The sequence below is a fragment of the Heteronotia binoei genome, chromosome 6, assembly GCF_032191835.1.
Source record: "Heteronotia binoei isolate CCM8104 ecotype False Entrance Well chromosome 6, APGP_CSIRO_Hbin_v1, whole genome shotgun sequence".
Lineage (NCBI taxonomy): Eukaryota > Metazoa > Chordata > Lepidosauria > Squamata > Gekkonidae > Heteronotia > Heteronotia binoei.
Window position 1 is genome coordinate 122,238,982 of NC_083228.1, and position 24,922 is coordinate 122,263,903.

A 24,922-nucleotide genomic window follows, 5' to 3' on the forward strand; every position below is an offset into this window, starting at 1 on the left:
ATGGCGGCGTCAGCGGTAGTGGCCGGTGGTTGCCCTAGATCTCCGTTGTAGCCGATGAGGCTAGTATCCCATCCTCATCGCCACTGTAACGTACTCGACGCGGAGACGAGAGTAGGGCAACATTCTTTAATGGGAGCACGTTGCAAGAGAGAGAACACGCGGGCCGGGCCCCGCTTATATACATTTACCCGGTTCAGCCTCCTGTACAGGTCAGGCCAATCCTGACCTGTTAAACTTCCCGCCGCGGATGTGGTAGGCGGGGATTCCGCGCCCCGCGCTAGAGATGCCTGGGATAACCCAGCCGCCTCTGCGCGTGGGCGCGTATTTCAGCCAATACATTACAAATCTAAAAGTGAATTTCAAAAACAGGACACAGCAAGAGACCTCTGAGATACCACTATAACCACTGGCCAACTCCCACCTTTTTCTGGGTTTGGCCTGGTCCATGGGCATTGTTGGGGGGGGGGTGCTCCCTAAATATATGGGGAGGGAGCTTCACCATAAATTCATAGGTAGTGATAATGGAGGCCCCTCCCTGTGATGTCACTGGCTTCTCCCTATGATGTCACTGGATCAAATGTCTCTGGCTTGGACCCCAGCCCCACCCCCACCCCCGGGAAATTGAAAAGTCTACGCCCCTGACCTAAGCCCCTGCTGCCAAACAGAGCAGACAGAGCAATAATTTGACAGTGTTAAGCAGCTTCACATGTACCTGGGTGTCTGGGGGTGGTTACTGTTCATTGAACTCAATGGACTCTATCTAGATCCAGTATGGATTTCCCACTTCATCATGCCATAGTAGGTTTGCCCAGTTGATGACAGCAACATACACTGCTAGGACCCAAGGAGCTTCTGATCCCAGTGATTTTTATTTTATTTATTTGGTCAATTTATATTCTGCCTTTCCTATGTGGGCTCAGGGCAGATCACAGTCATGGTAAAACAGTTAAAATACAACAAAATAATATACGAATAAAAACATAACTTAAAAAAATACACATATGTGGGCAGGCACATATTTCAGGTGAAAACATAGTTTTTCGGCTCATTGTAGTTTTCCAGTCCATTGTGGGGAGAGGGCAATAGATGGTATAGACAGTAGAGAGGACGTCCGCTTGCCTCAACCGAAGGCCTGATGAAACAGTGCCATCTTGCAGGCCCTACGAAACGGAAGCAAATCCGGTAGGGCTCAGATCTGCACATGATGTGGTCTTATCTGTTGTGTCTGCAGAGACTTCAAGAGATGCTATGGGTGAGCAGGGTTTAGTCCATACTGTGCAAGTCACAGTAGTTCCTGAATTCTGTAATTCCCATGAGACGTGCAAAACATGGGTGGTTGCATTAATGTAAATAGCATGTTGGCCACGAGACTATACCTACCACCACCCTATCCTATTCCTAGAAAGCACTGCATACTGGAGCACACCCAAAGGCAGAAACCTCAGTATGGGCCTAGGATGACCTAGAAAACTGAACCAATTTAATGAGTACCCCATTTCAACTGGAATCTGCTGGACCTCTATGGAATTCTGACAGGTGATTTAACCTGTCCATGCTTCTAAGCAGGAAATCAGCAAGTTGTGAAGAAGCCCTTGAGAATTAAAGAGTAAACTGTCTGCTTGAGCTGTATAGCCATCTGATCCTTCAGTTAGCCCCACAATGTGATTAACAGGATTTTCATCTCTCCAACCCAACAGGATAAGCAATTCTGGGGCACCAGACCTGTCATGTGACATAAAGCACAGAGTCACTAAGAAAGAATCAATAGGGGAAAATATTGCACAGATAACAGCCAAAGCAATTCTGATCTCCGGCGATGTCTGTTTATGGGATCTCAGGAACAATTAATGTTTTCAATGAGTGCACTAAAGTGCCTTAAAGGCTAACAACAGCTTAGCAGGTTAAATGTTGAAATAGGTTTATTGGATCAGCGGGAGGCGCTATTTGTAATTATGTTTTTGTAGCATGCCTAAGAGATGGTGTGGGAGAAGAGCCCGTGATGTCAGAGTGGGAAGGGCTTCGAAGCAAGGATGAAGTATAATCAAGATAAGTTTGTATTTAAACCAAACTCAGCAACAGTTAAGAGGTTTGGGGGTTTTTTTGACAGGGCTAATGGAAATGTGTCTTAAAAGCTGCCAGTCGTCTGACAGCTCCAGTCTGAAGCAAAGATCCATAAGGAAGGTGCAGCCCCTTCGCTATTTGAGCAGCCTCACCTGGTTTCCAAACTAAAACCTTGGCAACTGGTGTAAGTAACAGATCATAACTTATATGGAACTGCCATAAAAATAGCACTTATTTTAATATAGTTTTCGGAGGGAGAGGTTGTTTTACATCTGGAGCCTTCAACAGGAGGACTGTTCAACGTCATCATCTAACGTTTATAAGAAACCTACATTAATTGTAAGATGGCTATTTTATTTGAGCAATTTTGTCTGTTTTTATAAGGCTGTGAGCAAATATATGGAGATGCAAGACATAAATGTTTTAAAAGAACAACGAAATGCAAGTATTACATAGCTGAATTTATGGGCTGGATCCCATATACCCATTCTGCTAACGGCAATACTTTCTGCACCAGCCAAAAGCCCGCTGTTTGCAGAATGGATCTGCAGGATCCAATTGTAGGGTGGTTTTTGTCTGTTTATTTGGTTGTTTTTGTTTTTGCTGTGTTGCAATTATTTCTACACTATGATGCTTTCCATGTGATATGTGATAAACAGGAAGTTTTGCCATCAGCCAGTTAAGCTTAGAATCCTTCAATTTAAACATATTTCATTATACTATTTGTGACAGAATCAGCTCAAACCAAAGACTTCTTGTTCGTACAATTTGTGAATCCAGCTGAAAGTCTGCGGGTTGATGGGAGGGAGTTCTGCCACGGCCCATGAAATCAGACAAAATGATCTATTACCAAAGTTTTTAAATTATTGAATCCAATGGATTACTTTAAGCATTTTGATCAGAAAGGGCAGGATCTAGGCAGAATTAAATGAGATACAGGCAACATGATGCAAAAGATAACTAAGACTGAAGAAGAACCAGAACCTACACAAAGGATTTCAGCACCAAAATCAAAGGTGCAAGTAAAGAATGTGGGAGACCTGGCTTGGTAGCAGTGATGGGGAAAGGATCTAGGGATTTTATAGTGCAATTACTAAACAGAGTTACACCCTTCTAAAAACCACTGAAGTCACTGGGTTGATGAAGGCTTATAATGGTGTTTTGTAAGACAAAGGTTAACTGTTACTAGCATTGCTGCTGAATAGAGATCCTGAAAGCACTTGTAATCTATCATTATGTAAATATGCTGCTAAATACATTCATCAAGACATCTAAAAATGTAATAAAACAAGATGCTATTTACAGAGATGGTGCTGATGAAACCTGAAAATAAGCCCGATTGCAAATTAATCCTCCTTCTCTCCCCCCCCCCCCCTTCCATCAACTCACTGAGACCTCTAAAAAACTGAGGCTGAAGAACTTGTGTGGACAAAAAGCTTCGGGGGTGGGGGTGGGGACTGTGGCTCAGTGGTAGAGCATCTGCTTGGGAAGCAGAAGGTCCCAGGTTCAATCCCTGGCATCTCCAAAAAAAGGGTCCAGGCAAATAGGTGTGAGAAACCTCAGCTTGAGACCCTGGAGAGCCGCTGCCAGTCTGAGAAGACAATGCTGACATTGATGGACCAAAGGTCTGATTCAGTATAAGGCAGCTTCATATGTTCAAGATGGTGTGATTTTCACCCCTTCCATATTGCAGCTGTTGATCAAACTGTGATCAATTTCTTCCAGTTGCTCCTCCTCACTGCAGCTCCCTGGGCCACAGGGATGTTTACTCACACAGCCCCCATGATCTTCAGGAACAGTTTTTCAAAGGTCTTGGGGACTGCTGCTGGAAAGGAGAGGCAGGAACTACGTATATCAGCAAGCATGTTCTGCTAGTGCTTCATTGACTCAAACCCAAAATATTTTAGATAAAATATATAGCATTTTTAAACCCTTATATTAATGATCTGTACTATGCTACTATATTCACTCATATACCTTGGATTAATAAAGCTAAGCATAGAGTCGGAAGGGACCTCCAGGGTCATCTAGTCCAAACCCCAGCACAATGCAGGAAATTCACAAATACCTCTCCCACATGCATACATCCCCAGTGACCCCTGCTCCATGTCCAGAAGATGGCAAGAACCTCCAGGATCCCTTGCCAATCTGGCCTGGAGAAAAAATTTCTGACTGACCCCAAAGTGTCAATCAGCATTTCCCTGGGTGCATAAGAAGGGGCCACAATAACTAAGCATTGATGCAACCCTTCCAGCCCTCCTTCTCGTGATCTGCCTAATACACAGAATCAGCATTGCTATCAGATGGCCATCCTAGCCTCTGTTTAAAAACCTCCAAGGAAGGAGAGCCCACCACCTCCCAAGGAAGCCTGTTCCACTTGATCATCAAGCATACTCATCATCACAAAACTGTTACTTGGCAGCTGTTTCTTCAGATCGGAGAATCAAATCATTGTATTTATTGTTCACATTCAGCTGTCACTGTTTCAGTTTCAGTTAATTTTCAGTTCTGTACTAGGAATGGTAACAGGGAAGGTAGAATGGTATAGTCTAATTTCTTTTGGAAGCAAAACAGGGTCAGTGCTTGGATGGGAGACCAGCAAGGAAGACTGCAGAGGAAAGCAATGGCAAACCACCACTGCTTTGATCTTGCCTTTGAAGCCCTTTGCTGGGGTTGAAAGTACCACAAGGCAGCTGCAATGTGATAACACTTCCATTCATCCATACTAGAAATGGTAATTGTTGCGAGACTGGTATCTTGTTCAGCACCCCGATTCTTTGTATTCATGTAAAGGTAAAGGTAGTCCCCTGTGCAAGCACCAGTCGATTTTGACTCTGGGGTGATGTTGCTTTCACAACGTTTTCATGGCAGACTTCCCCAGTCATCTATACTTTCCCCCCAGCAAGCTGGGTACTCATTTTACCAACTTCGGAAGGATGGAAGGCTGAGTTCAACCTGGAGCCGGCTACCTGAACCAGCTTCCGCTGGGATCGAACTCAAGTCGTGAGCAGAGAGCTCCGACTGCAGTACTGCAGCTTTACCACTCTGCACCACGGGGCTCTTTATTTTTATGCAGTTAAATTTAAAATTGTTCTGAGTATGATGCAAATGTAAAATTATTAATACCATTTTAATATTATCCATCTCTTAATAGTGTGCAAACCTTCTAAAGTGAAACTTGTAAAGGAAAAAATGGAACATAAAGGAGTGCTGGAACATTCAAGGGCTGTGGTTCAGGGAAGAACCTCAGGCTTAAAGTACAGAAAGTCTGCATGTCGCAGAGATCCCCATTCAGTCTCCAGTAAAAGGATCAGTCAGTGATGTGAGATAATATGAGCTTCTATTGAATCAGCCAGAGAACCATTTCCAGTCTTAGTAGAGCAATATTGACCTGATGAACCAAGTGGTCTTGATTCAGGGCTTTGTTTGTAGCAGAGCTTACAGGGGTCTTAGTACAGGGCCTACTGTAAGCTTCAGGAGGATTGCCTACACCAAGTTGTGTGTAGCCTAATATGCAAATGAGTTCCTGCTACCAAAAAAAGCCCAGAATCAGACACTTGGTTCATCAAGGTCAATATTGTCTACTAAGACTGGAAATGGTTCTCTGGAGTTTCAAATAGAAGTCTATTATCTCACTCACTGCCGCATCCTTTTAACTGGAGATGTTGGGGATTGGACATGAGACTTTCTGTATTTAAGCCTGAGGTTCTTCCACTGAACCACAGCCCCTTGGCAACTCCTGGTCTACACTACACGTTGAGAGGAAGAGATTTCTCCTCACTCTGCTATCTATTAGGCAGAGATGCCAGAGATTGTGACTTTACAAGCACAAGCATTACTGTGACCTCCCTCTTCTCTAAAGATTCCAAAAGGTGAACTTCAAATGTAGGCATCAACTATGCTTAAAGTCATAAAATTGAAAGCAAATGAAGGCATCCTTTTACACATGAACACACACACACACACACACACTCCCTCAAAGATTGCTCCCCTTCTCCTAGTGTTCATGCACAAGTTTTCACACACAAACATTCTAGCTCTTATAACATGCTTAAATCCATGCAGGTGCTCTTAGGCCATAAGGCTGTTGCTTGTCCACCTTTTGCCTAATAAAATGAGACAGAATTAGCCCTGGGTGATTGGTTCTGCCTGCTGCCAAGAAGGGTTTGTTGAGGGTAAAACTCTAAGAGGGAAGATTAATGTGTCTTCATCCCCATAATGTGCTGTACAGCCAGGATTTGCAGCATCGGATCAGGAAAGAGTCGTCCGTGAATGCGGCCCCGGCAGCTGGTGTGTACGCTCTTATGCATCCTCGGCTTCCAGGTTCTTAGCTACTCTGTGGTCCTTTGGGGAGGGCTGGTAGCTCACATGCTTTGCATAAAAAGGTCCCACCCCTAATACCCATAATCTCTAGTTAAAGGGATCTTGGGTAGCAGAATGAGTAAAGAGCTCTGTCTGAGACCTTAGGGAGCTGCTACTGGTTGGAGATTCTAGAACTGCAGGGAAGGAAGTGTTTCCACTTGGTAGCCTTGTCCCCCTACAGTATGTGTAACTCCAAGTTACAATTGACTTATGGTGACCTTGGCAAGGGGCTTTCAAGGCAAGTAAGAAGCAAAGGTGATTTGCTATTGCCTTCCTCTGCAGAGTTTTCCTTGGTGGTTTTCCTTCCAAATACCAACCCTGTTTAGCTTTTGAGATCTCATACTGTCTTCCCTTCCCTTGTCCTCCTAGATCTCTTATTTTAGAATGTAAACCTTTCTTATTCCAAGGGCAGTGAGGTTGGTAGTTGGGTCCTCAAATATTCTATAGAGGGACCAATGCTGGCATCAGCAGTGGGCAGGATGCAGCAGATGCCAAAGCCCACTCTTGGTGTGCAACAATTCTGGGCAGGTTTTTTTCTCACATTGTAAACTTCACACCACAGTAAAGTAGAAAATGGCAACTTTATTCCTTTATGGTGATGGGTGCCAAACTCTCGTTAAGGTTCCAAGGGACAATCTGCCCGCTCTAATGACATACATTTCCCCCTCTCTTTTTTAACAGGAAGTAAGTGGAAATCAAGGAGAAACATTTGGGATTTCTGCATGTCACAGATACAACAGGAAAAGATCTTGCAAGCATCGTGTTGGACAGGGTGAGAAAAACGTATGGATTGTTGGTGTCTAATATTTGTGGCCAATACTGTGATACTGGTGCCAAAAGAGTGCAAGCCAGAGTCCAGGGGAAATCCACAGGCATTCCTTGTACTTTGTACTCCCCACAGCTGGAATCTTGTGTTGTTACATGCTGCAGACAGTTCTGGCCAAGCAAAAGAACCTTTTTGTAATATTACATCACATTAATTGTTTTCAGGTGGGGAGCAGAAAGCAGCCACAAATCCATATGAATCAGTTTGTGAACAAACCTCCTGGTTTGCATAGGTTCATGGTTGTCGCAAGCCACAAACCAAATGGAACCAAAAAATGTGGTTCACACCCATCACTACCTACAGCATTTCCCAAAACCTGCCCTGAAAACTCCCAGACATCTGGCAGTACTAAGTGCTAGACTAGATGCTCCCAACAGTTTTGCTGTAATTGCCACAACTAGTTAACTCATTAGAACTGCTGGCTCATCTTTATCATTATAGGTACATCTTTATCATTATAGGGACACACAGGGGAAAAAAATACGGCTGGCCATCACTGTACCATATTATGGCCCTCAGGGTAATGAGCCGTTTAGTAAAGATAAAGAATCAATTTTGAAAATAATACATATGTGTGAAATCAGAATTGTGATATTTGCTGGAGGAATAAATTAGTTGCATCAAAGATGTAACTCTTGGTTTAAAAATGAAGTGATGTATTTTTTATTGTTAAAAATAAGTTTTATGATCTTGTATTAGCTAAATTATGGCTCCTTTGATCCTTTAATTGACTGCTGAATGATAAAATTAATTTCCTTTCTTTCTGCCTGATGATTCCAAATGAACATCTTCAGTATGTTGGGACTGATCAGTTGCTTAAGCATTTTGGATGAATGTAGATTGGTCTCCCCATTTTCAGTGATGACAGTGGAACAACTTTTCCACAAACCTTTTTTTCCCCACTGCTTTTTTCCCCACACATGATCCAATTTTATTAAATAGCGCACCAAATAAAATTATGGAAGGCATATTTTCTTCTCTCTGGTTTTAAAGTAACTAAGAAATCACAAATAGGTATGATTTATCTTTACTAGTGTAAGCAAATTGAAAGGGAAAAGGGACTGGTTGAAGAAGAAAAGGCAGAGCCAAATAGGAGAGGCCCAAATGGAAGGGGGGGGGGTGTTAGAAAAGAAAGGGGCCATTCCAAAGAGGAAAGTTATACATCACCCAGGGCCCACACAAACTTGGAATCAGCCCTGAGTGGTGTTGGATTCTCTGGTTTAGTATAGCCAGGAATCTCTATAAATGTATCTGAGTGCTCTAGGCTAACCACACAGTGAAGCTTTGGATGTGCTAGCAGACTTACAAAGTTACACAGAGCTAGTAGCCAGATTTAAAACCAATAAAAGTTCTTTATTGTATGGAACTCCATTCTAGACAGTATAGGTGAGAATCAAAGAGAATCTATGCTAACCACCTGGTATAGGTATGGCTGCAGGGAAGAGTGGCCTTGCATCATTCAAAGATAAAAGCAATGAGCACCTTCTTTGTGTGAATAAGAGGAAGTGTATGATAAAAGTGAATGATAAAGAGGAAGAGAAGAGAGGAAATTGCTCCCTAAGAACATATCAGTCTACACATCAAAGGGAACAGAGACAGAAGAGTAAACAGGAAGGATGCCCCACAGTTTGCCTGCCTATCTGTCTGACTCTTGTAACCCTCTCCTCTGGCGGCTGAGGCAAAAGACAGCACCAAGACCTTGTCTTCCAAAACACAGTTTATACATGTTTTGCCTGGGTTTTCTGTCTTTCTGAGTCAAATGTGAATTGCAGATTCTTCTCAGTTCCTGTAGATAAGTTGTAATTTTGGGAGATATCAATTCCTGTGCTTTCAGTTCCCGATTTGAATGGGGCCATGGCATGCATGGAGAAAAGGGCTTGGGCTTTTCCCACCAAGGCCACTTTCTTGACCTGCATGATGTGAGTTTTTCCAGACAGTCAACACCCCTGGGACACTTCCAGGTAGGGAAAATGGGACAGGAGAAAATGCTGAAGCCCTTTGTCCCCATACACCAGTACACCTGTTCCAAATCAGCATCACACATGGAGGAAATGAGAGGAATCATCTACAGACATCTGACTGAAAGAAGGGGGGGGGGGGAGATCTTGATGCAGCCTTTGTAAACTGCAATGTAAGAATCAGTCTTTATTGGCTTGAATCCTACATCTTGTTTCTCCTTGTGCTCTCTTTGTGCTTTCTGGAACTGGTCCTATGCTCCTCTTGGTTAAATTCCCAAGCCCCTACCCTAGACTTCCCCAATAACTTCCTGGAAACAAAAGTGGTTTTTTTTTTTTGGGGGGGGGGGCCTGATACAAATAGTTGGGGTCCAAGGAGGACCTACCTCCCCTATAATTTATGTAATGCCAAGTGGGAGCATTTGGGGCAGGGGGCATGTGGCCACAACGCCAGCTGTGGTGCTATGTCACTTCTTGTAAAAATCCAGACATGATAGGTTTGAGTTCTAGGAATTGTAAGAAATTAGGTGATTCTTAGAGCTACCTTAATTCACTTCTGGTTTTTAATGCTTTTTTCTGGGTTTTCACCAGAAGTGACATAGTTCTTTGAAAATTACAACTGATCTACAAAATTACAACTGACATAGAGAGCCAGTTTGGTGTAGTGGTTAATTGTGCAGACTCTTATCTGGGAGAACCAGGTTTGATTCTCCACTCCTCCATTTGCAGCTGCTGGAGTGGCCTTGGGTTAGCCATAGCTCTGGCAGAGGTTGTCCTTGAAAGGGCAGCTGCTGTGAGAGCCCTCTTCAGCCCCACCCACCTCACAGGGTGTCTGTTGTGGGGAGAGAAGATATAGGAGATTGTAAGTCGCTCTGAGTCTTTTATTCAGAGAGAAGGGCAAGGTATAAATCTGCAGTCTTCTTTTTCTTCTTCTACATGCTATGTTGGCAGGTTTTGTTTTGTTTTAATTTCATGGCAGCCCTAATTACACTTGTTCAGAAAACACTTTCAAAGTTCGTTAGTGCCATTTACCACTGAAAGTTAAGTATGCCTTGCCCTGAGCTGCCTAGGTGGGAAACAGGGTTACCAATTCTGGGTTGGGAAACTCCTGGAGACTGTAGAGGGTAGGGGAAGGACCTCAGCAGGACATAATGCCATACAGCTCACCTTCCAATGCCTCCATTTTCTCCAGGGAAACTGATCTTTGTAGATAAGTTGTAATTTCCAAAGATCTCCAGGCCCCACTTGGAAAATGGCAACCCTAGCTGGGAGACCCTTTGAGAACCAAAGTGAGCCATATTCCATAATCTGACAACACCCAGCAGGAAGACCTTTTGATGTACCTTTGATATATTGGTACATAGATGCGTGCATTCTCAGCTCTCCTTATGCACAAAGGAGTGAGGATGTTGTCCTTTTAATAAGTAGGGCCTAAGCCATTTTAAGTCTGTCTCATTTCCTCCTTTGGTTTTAATTGCTTTTTACAATGTATGACACGTTGCTTTTTATTTTTCTCTCAGTTCATTTCACTGATTGCTGTGGAATAACAAAGAGCCTGCTGCATCCTTCAGTATCATGACTCCTCGAGATCACATGAGAAAGATATCAATCCTTGGGGAACAAGGAAATTTGGAAGACAAACATTTATACCGGTTAGCGAGTGGCATGGCAGCAGGTGGTAAGCCAGAGTCAAGATGCACAGTTTTAGGGAAATGGGGCTTGGCTGGAATTGGGGTTCATGGTCCTAACATTTCTATCCATTCCATAATAAATGAATTGTGGGTTGGCTCCTACAAACCATGGGAGAAAAGATATTTGCCTGGATTCCCCTGCAGATGTTGTCTAAGACCCTGCCCCCCAGTCCAGTCTCATAAGACTCTCATATTCTTGAAACAGGCTGCTGGATTAGATGGACCACTGCTCTGATCCAGATGGGATCTTGTGTCCTATTATTCTTCAGCAACTTTTGCTTGCAGTTCATAGTATCAAACATTTTATTTCTTAATTATAGAGATGTGTGTGTGTAGGATCACATTTATGTTATTTATCTATGCAAAGCACACGCGCATAAATATAATGCAAAGCAGCTCTGTGGAACTGAAAAGTTTGCAAATGCCTTCAGTGACTGTAGTGATTCCAATAAAATATATGATTACTTTATATACCCGTTGAATGCTTAGTCATTCAATTTTTCTTTATGTAAGGCAGATGTAGGCGAGTCAATCACATGCTGATAATTTTAAGGGGGGTGGAGGTGTTATTTTGGGATATTTCTGTGTTCAAATTTTATTTACCGTATTTATTTATTTTTATTTCTTCTATTGAAAATCTACTTAAAAGGATTGTGTGTTTTATGCTAGAATTGCGACAGCGGCAGGAGATGATCATGAGAAACCAGATGATGGCTGTAAACCCACATCTAATGGGAGCAGGCCCCCAGAGAATCCAGGCTCTTCCCTCACAGTTTGAACCTCGGTTTGTGGAAAGGTATTCCTCTTTGAAGTTATCTGTATTACTGACCATGTTGGACTTCTGGCCACTTGACAATGATTATTTTATTTTATTGTATTGCATTTATATCCCGCCCTCCTCTAACGGGCTCAGGGCGGCTGTTCTTCTGGAGAGGCTAGTGGTTGAAGTAAGAGTAGGAAGCTCTGTGTTTCCACTCTTACTTGGATGATCTGCTTCAGAAAGTTGTGCTGGGTGACCGCTGCTCAATCTGGTGGCATTTATGCTATGGAGTCCTGAAGAGGTCAATCCCATTCCCCATGCTGTTGAACGTGTGCATAAAACCACTGGGAGAGATTGTCCAGGGATATGGAGTGAGATGCCACCAATATGCAACTATTTCTCCCCAACATCAGAGTTAGGTAGAGTTACAAAGATCTTGAAGAAATGCCTGGAGAAGGTAATGGGGTGGATGAGGGCCAAGAAATAAATGCACAATACACACAAGACTGTTGGTTGATGATAAAGCAGCTTGAGGACTGAAGCCATCCTTTCAGGGGTGGTCCATACCCTTAAGGACCAGGTTTTTTAGCTTGGGTTTCTGGCCAACGACTGAAGACTCGGGTCTCCTCTGTGGCACATATTACCTTTTATCAGTTTTTGCTGATTATCCAGCTACTGCACTTCACCAAATAGCATGAACTGTCTTTTTATGGATACTATTTTAGATGCTGAATACTGTTTTTATGCTATTTTTATGCTCCTGGTGGGCTTTTGACATTTTTGGGCTAATTTCATGGCTGGTTTTAATGTAGACCATTTTTATGGTGCTGCTTTTATGGGTTTAGTGTTGAACTGTTTTACCTTGTGAGCCAGCTTGAGCTGCCCTCCAGAGAGGCAACACATTCATTTTCTGAATAAATACACTGAATAGCTCTTTGAGTACTAAAAGTATGCATTGCAAAATGCAACAACTTCATGCTCATGTTAACTACATGCTTTAACTAAACTTTTTGGCCTCCCAATCTAGAGATCTGTTGCCTTCCACTGAAATGTTAGCACCAGCAGACCCAAGACAAATTCATGTTGCTTCCCATCTTGGTTCTTCAGTTCCACAACATGCCAATATGCCAAATTTATTATCCAGTCGTGTTTACCAAGGGGCAGGTAAGAGTCAAGTTCATGAATTCTGGACACTGGCAATGTAAAAACTGGATGGTGCCTTGCAGTGTTTGAGCTAATGACAGCAATAAATATATTTTCCATTGTAATGTATTGTTCATAGGGGAACTGGCCTCAGATGCTCCGTAGTGCAAGAAATACATGTGCTGGGATGGAAGAGCATGCTTTGTAACATCATTTGCGGGCCATAAAAAATTATCAACTTAAAAAAACAGTGCTCTGCCAAGAGAGAACAATTCAGGCCAGGAAAATTAATACAAATAATTGTTTTTCTATTTGAAGTCATGTGGGAAGAGCCTAATTTGGCGCGCGCGCGCACACACACACACACATGGCTCACTGCCCTAGGCAAATGCATAGGTCCAGGGGTTTTTCTGTAGAAAAAGCCCAGCAGGAACTCAGTAGCATATTAGATCACATCCTCTAATAGTAGCATATTAGAACAAAGCAGGAATCAAGTGGCACCTTTAAGACCAACCAATTTTTATTCAGAACGTAAGCTTTCGTGCGCTCTCTTAAGCATACTTCATCAGATGAGGGGATCAGGTACCTGATCCCCTCGTCTGATGAAGTGTGCTTAAGAGAGTGCACAAAAGCTCACGTTCTGAATAAAAATTGGTTGGTCTTAAAGGTGCACTTGATTCCTGCTTTGTTCTACTGCTTCAGACCAAAACGGCTGCCCACTTGGATCTATTAGCATATTAGGTCACACACTCATTAGCATATTAGGCCACACCATCTGGGATAATCAAGTGCAAACTGAACTGTGGCAGTAACTTTTCCAGGCCCTGCAGCAATTCTGGCTGGCCAGCCAGGCCCCAGGGAGGCTGCCGCACAGTACATCGGGGCCCTGTAATCCCTGCCTGGCCCTGGGAGGCTGCTGCACAGCGCGGCTGGGCCCCACAATCCTCGCTGTCTAGCCAGGCCCTAGAGAGGGTGCCACATGGCTCAGTTTGGCCCAGCAGTCCGTGAGGGCCGCACCAAGTGACCTCGAGGGACACATACAGCCCTCGGGACAGAGGTTCCCCACTCCTGCCATAGGGTATAATGGAGAATTGATCCATGGCTATCTGGGGCTTTAAGGGGGCTATTTTTTGAGGCAGAGGCAACACATTTCCAGCATAGCATCTGGTGCCTCTTCTCAAAACACCCCCAAGTTTCAAAAAGATTGGACTATAAGGTCCAATTCTATGAGCCCCAGAAGAAGGTGCCCCATCCTTCCTTATTTTCCAAAAAAGGCAAAGCATTTAAAAGGCATGCGACCCCTTTAAATATGATTGCCGGAACTTCCTTTGGAGTTCAATCGTGCTTGTCACACCCTTGCTCCTGGCTCCATCTCCAAGGTCCCAGATACTTCTTGAGTCTGATCTGGCAACCCAAAATTACACACACACACTGCATGAAAATCAGGGCCATCCGTAATGGTGTCTCTCTGTTTCCTATACTGCCATCTATGGGTGGCAATGATACCATACACTTTGATCTTTCCAATGGACTGGGAAAAGGAAGAGATCAATTTACCAGTAATCCAAACCAGCATCACATGTATCATTTCATCCATATGCTAGAAATTCTTTGCAGGCACAGAAAGCTTCTGCATTCGTCTTTCCTATTGCTATTTGCTTATCACTGGTGCAATATAAACAGTTCAGCAGTGCTTCTGGGTGGCCTAAAATCGTTGATGATAACACTAAGAGGCCATAAGAAATCGAATAACCATAGCAACTCATGCCAGCTCTGGGTTGAGAAACACCTACAGTTTTTGGAGGTGGAGCCTGAGGAGGGTGGGGTTTGGGGAGGGGGGACCTCAGAAAGGTATAATGCCATAGAACCCTTTCTCCAAAACAGCCATTTTCTCAAGGGGAACTAATCTTGGTCATCTGGAGATCAACTGTAATAGTGGAAGATCTCCAGGTGCCACCTGGAAGTTGGAAAGCTTAGCAACCCATCATCCCTGCAGTTACATACTATCTAGTGCTTGTAATTTGCTTCTCCTGTTTTTGTGCCTTAATCTGTTGCTGTGCATTTTTGTGCATTAATCTACATGTCCACTGTGACTTCTTTACCCGTCTGCTTTTTAAAAAGGCTACAGTTTCCTGCAGCCGGAGCCCATAGAAGCTGTGACCAGAAGGCAGGAACTGGTTCAAAAACAAAATATGGCCAGGTAAAATAAATGCAACCTGTATCCTAGAATTCAAAGCTAATATAACTTAACTAGGCAAAGAGCATGTCCTGGTTTAGCCTTTGCTGTCTATATGTATTTTCTTTACTGTTCTTCAATTTGAGACAGATGAATCTGTCTTATACTGAGTCAGGCCACTGATCTATCAAAGTCAGTATTAGAGCAACCCTCTATGGTCTCAGACAGAGGTCTTTTATATCACCGGCTGCCTGAACCTTTTAACTGGAGATGCCAGGGTCAGTATTGAACCTGGGACTTTCAGCATGCGAAACTGTTGCTTTAGCACTAAACCACAAAAAATTAGACTGTTTGATAATTAACTGTTTCTCTGCAATGAAAGGGGTTACAGACTTACCTTTTTTAAAAAGGTGGTAATTCAGAGACCCTGTCACACACATTGTTGGTGGCGAAAACTGCTGTCAAATCACAGTGACTTATGGCAACCCCACAGCGTTTTCAAGGCAAGAGACATTCAGAGGTGGTTTTCCATTGCCTTCCTCCATATCATGACCCTGGTATTCCTTGGAGGGCTCCCATCCAAATACTGGCCAGGGCTGACTTTGCTTAGCTTCCGAGTTCTGATGAAATCAGGCTAGCCTGGGCTATCCAGGTCAGGGTTACACATATTGTTACATACAACCATGTGCAGTTGTCTATTAAAAGATTGCCCTTCAATGGCAGAGAGAGGAAATGGCCAACATGATAACATTGTCAGGGAAAATCAGAACTTTCCTACCCCTGTGCCAGCCATCCAGGTTTCACTGCAATCTTTCCCCAAAACCTGTTAGCAAAGCAGGCATGAGAAAAGCTGAGGAAACTTTGGGAGGTGCACAAATGCACCATGATAGCATGGAGGAAAAAACTGCTTTCCATCAGCATTGATCCTGGGCAGTTGGCTAGGGTTGCCAACTCTAGGTTGGGAAACTCCTAGAGATTTGGGGGCAGAGCCTGGGGAGGGGAGGGAGCTCAACAGGGATATGAATGCCATAGAGTCCACCCTCCAAAAATGCCATATCCCGCAGGGGAAGTAAATCTCTGTTCTGGAGGAAAGCTGGAATTCTAGGATTTCAGGCATCACAAGGAGATCAGCAATCCACCAGAAAACCCATGTGGAAATATCCATCTCGGCTTATGCCTTTTCTCTTCCTTCTGCCCTTTCCCTCACTTAGGATGGAAATGGAAATGAATGCCATTTTACAGCAAAAAGAAATAGAAAAGGCTCATCGCAAGGGGCTACTTGGTTTGGAAGGCCCTTTCCTGTACCACAGCATCCCAGCTAGCCCAGTGGCTTTCCGTGGAAGGCACAGAATCCCTGAAGGCCACGTTCCAAATGACTTGTACGTCCATCGAGCAACCCTTGATGAACTTCACGGCAACACCATGCTGATGGCCACCAGCCCTTACCCACCTGTGGGCACTCTGCAAAGGGAGCGAGGCCGCCGGCCAGGCAGAAGAACAGGGAATCATAAAGCTGCTGATGGTACTGCCAGTGGAACCAAGAGCCAAGCCGAAGAGAAGGGCCTGGATCTGGCTTCTGCCACTGCTGACGAGGAGAAAGAGGACAAAAAAGAAGCTGAGGCAGAAACGCTGAACAAACACGAATGTAGCAAAGCCCACATGGAGCCATCGGCTGCTGCGACTGCCAAGGACAGCAAGGAATATGAACATGGCCTGAGAAAAACAACAGTTGGCCATGAAATGCCCAGCGAAGCCAATGGATGCAGCAATGGAAATGAGAAAGATCCAGGCAATCCTTGCACAGCCTTTGAAGAAAAGTATGCTTATCCATCGGCATTCACATTCTCTGCTCTGCCGTATGGCTTCTCGGTACCCAACACTCCACTGCTGCCTTCTAGTAAGTTAAGACTTTGCAGGCCAGTTGCATCATCATGGTAATGGGAGAAACCCAAGCTTCAATTTCAGTAAGGAAGGATACCTTGAAGGTTTGCTGTGTTATGATTGATTATACGAAGGGCTGCAGTACTGATGGCTCTTTTTAAATTCCAGGAAGAAACTTTTGACATGTTGAGATTTGTTCTTAAATTTAATTTTTTAAGGAATCCATATTGTGTGCCAAATGACATATTCTACTGAAGATATGTGTAATGTAACTTCAGGGGCTGGCTTTCTTTTTCAGGATTGGAACATTTGCAATAGAAAAGTAGGGGGCTGAATTGGGGAGGGGCAGAAAGGCAGGTGGGGAAAGATGTAAATCATCTCCTTCCTAGCATGGCTTGCTGAGAACAAGCAGGTGGTGGCATTGCGTTACTTGCAGTTACTATATACTATCTAGTTCGGCTCTCAGTGCATCACAGAGATTCTACATATGTACATTAAAGTTTATCAAACAGCTAACCACTGAATGCAAGACTGTCTTTTTAAAATTCCTGTAGGTGCTTCCAGCCTGATTCTGAATGGAGAAGATGTACCACCCATTGAAGATATTCGTAAATGGGCCACTGAAGATGTTTACAATTTTATCATCAGCCTCCCAGGGTGTTCAGACTATGCACAGGTAACCCTAGTTGCTAAATATTTATTTAAACTTTTGTAAGGGGATGTTTCTATGACTTGAAATGTTGAAACTATGAGAGTGTGTTTCAGCAAACATCAAATGCATTTAACAGTGCCATCCTAAGCAGAATGAAACCCCTCTAAGCACACTGGCTTCAATGGGCTCGAAAGGGTATAACTGTGCTTAGGATTGCTCAGTGATTTCAATGAAAGACTACTAAGTATTTGTTTAATTCTCCTACTGAAATTGATGGAACGTAAATGGATTTAACCCTGGCTGGCTGGTGCCCTGAAAGTGGTGCATATTTAGTATGAAACGAAATTAATGTAACCTGAAAACCATTTCCAAATATGTGCCATGGGATGAATGCACTCATTAGGGTCAAGAACAGCTATAATATTATTATATGTATAAATTCAGATGGTAGCCGTGTTGCTCTGAAGCAACAGAACAAAGTTTGAGTCCAGTGGCACCTTTAAGACCAACAAGTTCAATCTGGAGTATAAACTTCCATGTACATGCATACTTTTTGAGATGCATGCACACAAAAGCTTATACCCAGAATTAAATTTTGCTGGTCTTACAAACTTTGTTCTTTTATAGTTGCATTGTACACATTTCCTGACATCACCAAAGTCCTAGTTATCACATGCAGGGAAATAAGGACTCCTTTCCGTCTGAATTCTGAAAGGATGATACTCTCATCCAGTGTTCCCTCTAAGTTGAGTTGGTGTGAGCTAACTCATAGTTTTTTAGCCTCTGGCTCACACATTTTTGTCTTAGCTCAGAAAAAATGACCCCAGAGCCAACTGATTTATGCAGGAGCTCACAACTTTAATGCCAGCTGCTGGAGTGGCCTTGGGTCAGCCACAGCTCTCGTAGGAGTTGTCCTTGAAAAGGCAACTGCTGTGAGAGCTCCTTCAGCCCCACCCACCTCACAGGGTGTCTGTTGTGGGGGAAGGTGATAAAGGAGATTGTAAGCCGCTCTGAGACTCTGATTCAAGAGAAGGGCAGGGTATAAATCTGCAGTCTTCTTCACAAAGTGGAATTTTTGCTCACAAGACTCTACAGTTTAGAGGGAACATTGCTCTTATCACCAATATTATAAGGTTTGCTGTAACTGGAGTCCATTTAATCCTTTCACAATTCTTGGATGCAGGGGCGTAGACTTCAATTTCCCAAGGGTGGGGGCTGGGGCTCAGCCAGAGACATTTGACCCAGTGACATCATAGGGAGAAGCCAGTGACATCACAGGGAGGGGCCTCCATTATCTCTACCTATGAATTTATGGTGAAGCTCCATCCCCATTAATTTAGGGAGCACCCCCCCCCCAACAATGCCCATGGACCGGGCCAAACCCAGAAAAAGGTGAAAGTTGGCCAGTGGTTATAGTGGTATCTCAGAGGGCTCTTGCTGTGTCCTGTTTTTGAAATTCACTTTTAGAATAGTCACTTTAAGATCTGCAAATATGCATATCATGTGCATAGGACAAACTAATGGTCACAAATTTGACAGTAAAAGGCAATACAGAAAAGCTTTAAGGGAACATTTCCCTTCTCCCCTGCTGTTTTCTGATGACCCTGAAGCACAATCTTCTTTACCTTCCCCTCCTCCCAAACAGACACCCTATGAGATAGGCTGGGCTAAGAGAGCTCTTACAGCAGCTGCCCTTTCAAGGACAACTCCTACAAAAGTGATGATTGACCCAAGGCCATTCCAGCAGCTGCAAGTGGAGGAGTGGGGAATCAAACCCCGTTCTCCCAGATAAGAGTCCGCACACTTAACTACTGCACCAAACTGGCTGTCACCAACTATATGTTGGGTTCAGTATATGCTACAGTTTAGAGCTGCTGCTGATACTGGGGCTTGACACCTAAATCATTCAGTTTTTACATATACTCAGAAAACAAACTTTCATTTTATTTCATATATTCTACATGTCCTGCCCTACCCACAAAATGGGCTCAGGATGGCTCACATCATAAACCCAAAAGCAGCAAAACAATAAATAAGGTCAATGATTAATAGCCAAAAAAGGCTCATGTCAGATAAAATAAGTGTGTGTGCAATCTAAATGAAACAGTGTACATGCACACAAATGCTGATGCCCAGAATAAAACTTGGTTGGTTCTTAAAGGTGCCACTGGCCTCAAATTTTGTTCTTAAAGGCCTCTGATCTTCATGGCCACACTCAATCTCACCTTCCCTCCAAATGTAAATTGGAACCAAGCAAGTTTTTTGAATTCACCACCAAAGAGAGAATGCAGTCTGACTGTTGGTGCATTAAAAGTGGAGGGAGAAGGAGTGTCACCATTGTCTTGACAATTGCTGCGCTATCCAAGGCTGACTGGTTCATGGTCTTTTCCACCTCATGAGACTTTCAAGGCAAGAGACAAGCAGAAGTGGTTTGCCACTGTCTTCCAATGCACAGCAGCCTCAGTTTTCCTCCAAGCACTAACCATGGCCATTCCTGTGTAGTTTCCAAACTCTGATGAGATCTGGCTAGTTTGGGATATGAGGGCTGTGACTTTTTGTTTTGAAGGACCTCTGGCGTGGGGGAAGCTCAATTAGCATTTCTAAGGAGCTGAGCTTGGGTTGTAAAGTCATTCATAACATCATTCACTGACTTTGAAGCTCAGAGGGAAAATCACACACAGCCTTTATCACCCCATTCACGCCTTTGAAGCCCCAAGTCCTGTGTTGATTGCCTGGCGGGGGCTTAGCCCCGGTGCGAAAATCCCAGGGCGGAGGGGGCTGAAGCTCCCCAGCCCCCGTGTACTTTACGCCTATGCTTGGATGTGAAGCACTCATAACTGAAATGAGAAACTTCTTGCGCTCAAGTAAGAGAGGATCTATGGGGAGCAAACAAGCTCTGGTTTGCCTTTCAGTCCGCTTTTGTGCATCACAACAAATTTGACTGGACTGCAGACTTCCCAGAAAGTCTTCAATCATGTTTTGCTAGTGAGTGGAGGAGGGTGGGAGCTTGCTTGACAACAAGCCAGGTTCACGCCCATCACAAATGAATGATTGTTTGTCTCACTTTCAAATCGATATTTTTTAATGGACTGACTCATCTTTGAGCCTTAGTGCTGGCCTCTTCTCATTTACTTTCTTCAGGGGATTTGGGCAAATGTATGGAAATTCACATCTTAGACTTCAGTACCCTTGCAGAGAATAATATAGCGGGTTCAATGCATGGAGGAGACGCAGTTGCAGTGATCATAGCTCTTTATTGAGTTACAGCATGGTAACTAGTAGCTAAAGAAGACTGGCTAACTGGGCCAATGAGGCCAACTATATACAGTCCTGGGTTCTTGCGCAAGAATGCCATTGGATCGTTTGAACCAGCAGGGGCTTCTGATTGGACCAGGGCAGTAGGAATTTGCATCTTACTGCCCATTGCTCTAGAGTCCCCAAGCTCAGTCCTCAAGGCTCCAATGAGCCAGGCAGGAACACTGCTAAAGGAACGTCAGCATGAGTCCACATACACAACACAGAGGTAAAACTTCCTGACAAATTGAGTATTTGTCTGGGAATGGGGAAAAGGGATGAGGGAGAAAGAGAGAGAGAAGGCTGGAAAGTGGTGGGTTGGGGACTTCCTTTTCTGGGGGAATGGAGATATTAGCTAGGCTCAACTCCTTTACTGAAAGGAGGCACCTAGGCCTCCTAGTCTTGGGTGGCATCGAAGAATTGAGAAATTGCCTGTTGGAGAAGAGACAGAGAATTGGAGAGGGGTCACATGCTAAGGGATAGGGAAGAAATCCGGAATGGGTTTACTGGGATGGAAAATTGAACATTACATTGGCAAAGGAGCACTTAATTTATAAAAAAAGAGATGCAAGTGCTCAGCCCTGTGCGATAGTCATGTATGACAGAACCTTTCAGGAACAGCAAGAGAGCGATGAGCAAGGAGGCTGTGTTTGCCTCCATTTGGGTGGGCCTACAGGCCCATGCTCTATGTAAATAGAGCTGCCTCATAGTGAATCAGACTGACTAGCAAGGTCAGTATTGGCTGCTCAGACTGGCAGCAGCTCTCCATATCTCAGGCAGAGGTCTGTCACATCACCTACTATCATATTCTTTAAATTGGAGATACCGGGGACTGAACATGGGATCTTCCGTATTGCAAGTAAATGCTCTACTTCTGAGCCCCAGTCCCTCCCCGAATTCATGGAACAAACATGATTTGGGATCAAAGATTTGGAATTCAGCCTTGGTTCAGCTACCACATCTGTATATTTTAACTGTATTTTGAAAGACAAAGGCAGAAATAAAATTATTCTCCTCATTTATTCAGTCCAATCTGCTTTTGCCCCCTTTGGACTTGATGCTACATATGGAAAAGCTGAATATCCACTATGGCTTCTTTGTTGTTTAAGGTATTCAAAGATCATGCCATTGATGGAGAAACCCTACCGCTGCTCACAGAAGAACATCTTTTGGACACAATGGGATTAAAACTTGGACCTGCACTGAAGATTCGCTCTCAGGTAATGTAGTGACTTTACAGGTAAAGTGGACAGATATGTTCAAGCACACAATAAAAAAGGAGTACATAGCTGAATTTGTATTGACTTTCTCATTATGATTCTTACTACTAACGTAACTTCAGGCTGTTCAGTCTACCTGTCTCCTAAAAAGAGATCGGTAGATCACTGTCTTTAGTGTGCTTTTAATGCACAGATGTGCTTCTACACATAGGAATGCAGTTCCAGCTGGCTTGGTGTCAGGGGTGTGGCCTAATATGCAAATAAATTCCTGATGGGCTCTTTCTACAAAAAATGCCCCGCTTGCACCCACTAGGCAGTCACACAGAAAAGATAAAGAAAAGGAATACAGGCAATAAGCAGTTAATCAGCATAGAGGAGGGATAGAAACATTGACTTTCCCCACCCTCTGCATGGGAGAAAGGCAAATGCTTTGCTTATACACCCTGGCAGGCAGGGCTATAAAGATTGGGGGTGGGGTCAGGGTAGAGGGTCAGGTCTTTTTGCTGCCAACAATAGGATGCTTGCCTGCCCTACAGATCTCTCCAGGCTGATCCGGCCAGGTAGATCCATGGCATGCCACATTAACCTTGAGGCTATTGTAAATCACTCTACATGGATCTGCCTTCAAAGACAATTTGGAAATTCTACCTGGTGCAGAACTCTACAGTTCTACTATTATCAGGAACTAGACAAAGTACGCATATTACACCTGTTCTGCAGTTACCCTTTGTCTCATTTTTACTTTAGAGTAGGTTCCACTGTCCCCTCATTTTAGCTGTCACTCCTCATTTCAGCCTCTCCTTCTCATAGTCAATCCCATGACTCTTTGCTCCCAAAACAGCAGTGCCCATCAGGAAGGAAGGCATTGGCTATTCTATAAAATTCTGCTTCTCCCCACTAGGAGCTATATACACTTCAGCAGCAGCAGAAGAAGAAGTTATTGGATTTATATCCCACCCTGTACTCTGAATCTCAGAGTCTCAGAGTGGTCACAATCTCCTTTACCTTCCCCCCCTCACAACAGACACTCTGAGGTAGGTGGGGCTGAGAGAGCTCTTACAGCAGCTGCCCTTTCTTGTATTTAAACCAATGTTATTATTCTGTAATATATTGTAATAATACTCATCATCTGCTATTAAAAGTTCATACAAAAACATTACATTTTTCTCCTCCCTCCCTCCCCCCCTTTTCATGACCTCCAACAGTGTATTTTAAGTAAATTGCTAAAACTAAAAGGTAATTTTTTCAATTAAAGAATCTTCATTTAAAAAATCTTACAACAAGAAGATAAAAAGGAAACAAAACATATATTATAATTATAATCCATCTTCGTTATAATCCTTTAGTCCTTATCAAAATAATATATATATATATTCCCATATTCCCGCTTTTTGACTATAGTCCATATATTCTTCCTCCAAAGTTCAACTTTTGTCAAAAATCACCACGTATCCTTTAACTTTCCATTGTTTTTCAACATAAATTTGAAAATTTCCCCCATTCATTTTTAAACTTCTCTAGATCATTTTCTTTTAAGATTCTTGTAAGCTTGTCCATTTCACTCCAATGCATAACTTTTAAAGTCTTGTCCCACTTTTCTGGTATTTTATCCTGCTTCCACATCTGCGCATATAATGTCCTTGCAGCTGAAAGCATGTACCAAATTATCGTTCTATCTTGTTTTGAAATTTTTTCCATTTGTAATCCCAACAAAAAGATGTCTGGTGCCAGCAGCTGCTCTTTCAAGGATAACTCCTATGAGAGCTATGGCCAATCCAAGGCCATTCCAGCAGGTGCAAGTAGAGGACTAGGGAATCAAACCCAGTTCTCCCAGATAAGAGTCCACACACTTAACCACTATGCCAAACTGCTCTCAACTAGATCAGATTTGGAGGGGAAAGGATTAGTGCAAGGCATCCCTAATTTCTTTGCTACCTATGCTCCAAATTGCTCCTATGGAAGCACTTGGATCAACCAGAGCCAGAAAGCTCTGAAGACATATCCCCATTAGTTAAACTAGGCATCTGGTTCAATTGACATTTAAATAGTAATTACTGTGTTTGCTTGCCTCTCTCCAAAGGTGTCCCGGCGCCTGGGCAGCATGTTCTATATGATGAATCTTCCTTTGTCCATGTCCACATCATCTGCTACAGGCAAGCCCGCTGATCCTCCGCAAGAGATGACATCTCCCCTTCATTGCAACAATAGCGGTGATATTCTGGGCAGCCCTTGTTCTCAGGATCCAGAGATTTCAAAGACAGCAGAGCACATTGTTGCAGAGAGCAGAGAAAATCCACCTGACTTAGGCGGAGCTCAGACCGATTTCCAGATGATCAGCTATCCGAAAAACTGAAATTATTCAGACAGCAGAACTTCACCCCAGTGGATACCAAACACGCTTTTAAAACTTGGAAACATAGCATGACCACTGTTGAATACAGTATATAAAATATTTTTAAAAGAATTTAAATGTCTACATGTGTGCAATTAATTATAAATGCTATTCCTTCAGTAAACATAAAGACATTAAAACATACATTTAAGGGATAAGTGGTCAAGGCTGCAAGGGACTGGGCAGCAATGACTACCCTACCTTCAATGAGAAAAAACACAAAAGGTCATGTAAATCATTCCTCCAGCCACATGATTTTATTGGAGATCTGAAACCATAAGAGTCAGTTTGGTGTAGTGGTTAAGTGTGCGGACTCTTATCTGGGAGAACTGGGTTTGATTCCCCACTCTTCCACATGCAGCTGCTGGAATGGCCTTGGGTCCACCATAGCTCTTGCCAGAGTTGTCTCTGAAAGGGCAGCTTCTGTGAGAGAGCACTCAGCCCCACCAACCTCACAGGGTGTCTGTTGTGGGTAGGGTGGCCATAATGTCTGAAGGCCAGCCAGGGAC

The 24,922-nt window shown here is 43.5% G+C and overlaps 1 protein-coding gene and 1 non-coding gene across 4 annotated transcripts; both read left to right on the forward strand.

Annotated features, from left to right (window-relative positions):
• Positions 1-2,060: 2,060 nt before the first annotated feature.
• On the forward strand, positions 2,061-24,392 carry SAMD7 (sterile alpha motif domain containing 7). Of its 3 annotated transcripts, none has more exons than XM_060242484.1 (10): positions 2,061-2,245; positions 7,105-7,206; positions 10,725-10,882; positions 11,565-11,691; positions 12,683-12,819; positions 14,920-14,998; positions 16,186-16,871; positions 17,410-17,531; positions 21,911-22,021; positions 24,102-24,392. In XM_060242484.1, the coding sequence occupies exons 3-10, from the start codon at positions 10,780-10,782 to the stop codon at positions 24,372-24,374; spliced, it is 1,638 nt and encodes a 545-aa protein (XP_060098467.1). In that variant the 5' UTR covers positions 2,061-2,245; positions 7,105-7,206; positions 10,725-10,779; the 3' UTR covers positions 24,375-24,392. The 3 variants fall into 3 exon arrangements, with proteins under 3 accessions (XP_060098467.1, XP_060098468.1, XP_060098466.1); XM_060242483.1 differs by having other exon boundaries at positions 2,062-2,245; positions 7,105-7,195; XM_060242485.1 differs by lacking the exon at positions 7,105-7,206.
• Positions 3,514-3,586, forward strand: TRNAP-GGG (transfer RNA proline (anticodon GGG)). Its single transcript has one exon. It is a non-coding gene; the product is annotated as a tRNA-Pro (tRNA).
• Positions 24,393-24,922: the final 530 nt, after the last annotated feature.

What these genes read in the sequence shown, in the direction of transcription:
- SAMD7 (XM_060242484.1), top strand. Translation starts at nt 10,780, where the DNA reads ATGACTCCTCGAGATCACATGAGAAAGATATCAATCCTTGGGGAACAA. An exon ending in GAACCTCGGTTTGTGGAAAG is followed by an intron (nt 11,692 to 12,682) that starts GTATTCCTCTTT and finishes CTCCCAATCTAG; the next exon opens with AGATCTGTTGCCTTCCACTG. An exon ending in CACTCCACTGCTGCCTTCTA is followed by an intron (nt 16,872 to 17,409) that starts GTAAGTTAAGAC and finishes AAATTCCTGTAG; the next exon opens with GTGCTTCCAGCCTGATTCTG.